At 46.9% G+C, this 3,142-nt stretch overlaps 1 protein-coding gene across 1 annotated transcript in view; it reads left to right on the forward strand.

Moving 5' to 3' along the window:
- Positions 1-2,433, forward strand: part of COMMD7 (COMM domain containing 7) — a 13,629-nt gene extending 11,196 nt beyond the window's left edge. Inside the window, exons 9-10 of the mRNA XM_018556371.1 lie at positions 455-503; positions 2,229-2,433. Of these exons, the coding sequence (XP_018411873.1) occupies positions 455-503; positions 2,229-2,305 (126 nt within the window). The 3' untranslated portion in view covers positions 2,306-2,433. The remainder of the gene's footprint in view (positions 1-454; positions 504-2,228) is intronic.
- Positions 2,434-3,142: the final 709 nt, after the last annotated feature.

Below are 3,142 nucleotides of genomic sequence, written 5' to 3' on the forward strand. Positions count from 1 at the left end.
AGAACACCCCCCCTTAATCAGGGCTTAATGAGAGAAGTCATGTATCCGGACTACAATGCCTGCAGCTTAAAAGTTTCTTGCGTTGTGATGGGAGTAGTTCAGGCTTGTCAGCAGCTGGTTTGGCACCAACTTTTTATAAACCAATAGGACAAGAGAGCTTTATGGTGAGAAAAGACTAAGGCATGGATGGCTAAACTCCGGCCCGCCAGCTGTGGTGAAACAACAAATCCCATGGAGCATCTCTCTCCAGGAGTCATGTCTGTGGCTGTGAGAATCTTGCAATGCCTCATGGGATTTGTAGTTCCACCACAGCTGGAGGGCCGCAGTTTGGCCATCCCTGGTAAGGCAATGAAGAAGGCCTCCAACCGAATCAGTCCATAGCATATTAAAACCTTCTTACGGCCCCATCATCAGAATGTTTTGCTCTTGATAATCATTTTGTGTTTCCTCCTAGCTGAAGATGGTGATTAGAAAAGGCAGCCAATTGGAACCCGTGTATGTAGGTGAGTCATGGATCAAAGACCTAAGCTTCCTATTAGAAATCTCATTTTGTGTATCTAAACCCCAGAACAAAAAAAGTAACAGATTGCAGCTCAACAGTTCTCAGATGTGGTAACTGCATTAGTTTTCTTGCTTTTTCCCCACCTGGTGCTCCTGCCAGCAACCCACTTCTGTTCTAGGGTGACAACACTCACTTGCTTTATCTATAGAGAAGTAGTGTTGCCACCCTAGAAGAGGAATACAAATGGCTCTTTCTTTTCTGAGAGGAGAAGGTTCTGTAGCCCAGAGAGAGAACTGATGACAATGTAACTGATAAGAGTTCAATAGAAACAGAGAGCACGGGACGTTTTCAGTTCGTTATTATAGGGATTTATATAGCGCTGTGAGTTTACCAAGCGCTTCACATGCAGAACACTCACATCAGTCCCCGACCCTCAAGGAGCTTACAATCTAAGGTCCCTTTTTTCACATGCATACGCAAAGGGCCAATTTAGACAGGAGCCAATTAACCTTCCAGCATGTCTTCAGAGTGTGGGAGGAAACCAGAGTACCCGGAGGAAAAGCCATGTAAGCACAGGAAGAACATGCAAACTCCATGCAGATGGTGTCCTAACTGGGATTTGAACTGGTGCTGTAAGGCATAAGTGCTAACTGTTAGGTCACTGTGCTGCGCTGTTATCAGAGCTTTAAAGGTGTTTGTATTTTAGTAGCTATGGGGTTCATTTATGTAATAGGATGCAGTTTATGGATTTCATTCCTTTCTTTTTTTTTCCCACATATAAATGCATTTCAGCAAAAGTTAAACAGTTAATGGGGTCAAGGGAGCTTACAACAGTCAATCTGAGCTAGAGTTGTTTGTCTTTTTACAAACAGACAGATGCAGTTGTCACCCGTAGCATTTAAACCTACTTGTCCATCTAAGACAGGGGTGGGCCCTCCAACTGTGGTGATACTACAGATCCCATCATGCATCTGTCTCTGGGAGTCATGCCTGAGGCTGTGAGAATCTTGCAATGGCTCGTGGAATTTGTAGTTCCACAATAGCTGGAGGGCTAGAGTTTGCCCACCCCTGATCTAAGACTACCCAATCAGGGTGACACATTTCACTCAAGAACAAACAGCGTTGTCGCTCTATTAAAGGAGAACTATGAGGTGAGTGCTTTTCACTCACCTCATAGTTCTAGCCGACCTGTGACAATGAGACTGTCACAGGTCGGCTCAGTAGATCGGGAGGTGAGCTAACACATAACGGCGTTCACTCACCTCTCGATCCTGTCACGGCTCTCTGCCATGACAGGGGAGGGGCTGGATTCCCCCCTCCACGCTCCGATCTGCCAGCTCTGACTGGCGGAACGGACTGGGGAGGTGGGCGGGTAGAGCTGGCTCTGCCTCTAGATAGGCAGAGCCAGCTGTCAGTGACACAGCAGGGCGGATCCAGACATAATTGTCGGGATCCGCTTCAGCTGTGGCGTCTCAGTATATTGGGAACTACAGCTCACGGTATACTGAGCCTAGGGTGACGGGAGGACGCTAGTTTGTGTCCTCCCGTTACCCTAAGGAGAACTATGGGGAAAAGACTTAACCCCATAGTTCTCATTTAAAGAAAGTGGAAAAATCAAAAATCCACTGGCAGGGATTTAATCAATCTTTGCTACTGACGGACTGTATCATAACTGTCATTTTTTGTCCAGAGTTCCACTTTAACACCTTTTTGCTTCTCTCCTCAGAGCTGACCCTGCCGCAGTTCTACAGTTTTCTGCATGAGATGGAGCGAGCCAAGAGCAGTCTGGAGTGTTTCACATGACCAGGCACCTTAGAGTCTTCTATGAAAACTCCAATGCAAGGTCCTCCGACGTTGGCTGCCATTCACCTGGTACTCTGCAAGGGTTCTGATCGCAGATTACACTTTGCGGGACTGTCTGGAACACAGGAGATGGACAGATGCAGCATTGCCCACAGCAACCAATCCGATTTTTATCTTTCATTCTCTACATAAGTGAAACCTGGAATGTGGTTGTTAGTAGTTTCTCTAATCTGTCAATGAAAAGTAATAAAACTTTATACACAACTTGTGTTTGATACATACGATATTGCGCAATACCATGAGGTTATAAGGCAGGGTTGCCACTTGTCCCGTGTTCACCTGGACAGTCCTGGTTTTGAGTCCTGTATGTGCTATGTCTGGGTTTCAGCTGGCCTGAAACCTGGAAACAGGACTCTAGACCCGGACTGTCCAGGTGAATCTGGGACAGGTGGCAACCCTATTATAAGGTGACCTGGAACTCAACAGAAGTTCAAGAGACCCTGTCAGCTTGCCCATGCAAAGACCCTTCCACCCCCATATACTCAACTTGACTGTCTTCCCACCCTGCTCCTTCCTCCGTTGCAGCAGGAAACTCTACCCATCACTTCCAGGTATGGGGAGCATGTGGCAGTGTTGGGGACTAGCAGCCAATCGCTATGCCCAAGCACCCTCATATGCAGACTATTTCCCATAGTTTGCAATTGAGTGCAGGCAAGATGAGTGAGTTTAAGGAGGGTTGGGGTACACAAGAGACACTGTCAAATTGCCCTACTCGGTCCACAATTCTTTGATGGCATGGTTAAGGGTTAGAACCAGAGTAAGCAACCTCAGCGCTCC

The sequence above is a fragment of the Nanorana parkeri genome, unplaced genomic scaffold (assembly GCF_000935625.1).
Source record: "Nanorana parkeri isolate BGI_ZX_2015 unplaced genomic scaffold, ASM93562v1 scaffold237, whole genome shotgun sequence".
Lineage (NCBI taxonomy): Eukaryota > Metazoa > Chordata > Amphibia > Anura > Dicroglossidae > Nanorana > Nanorana parkeri.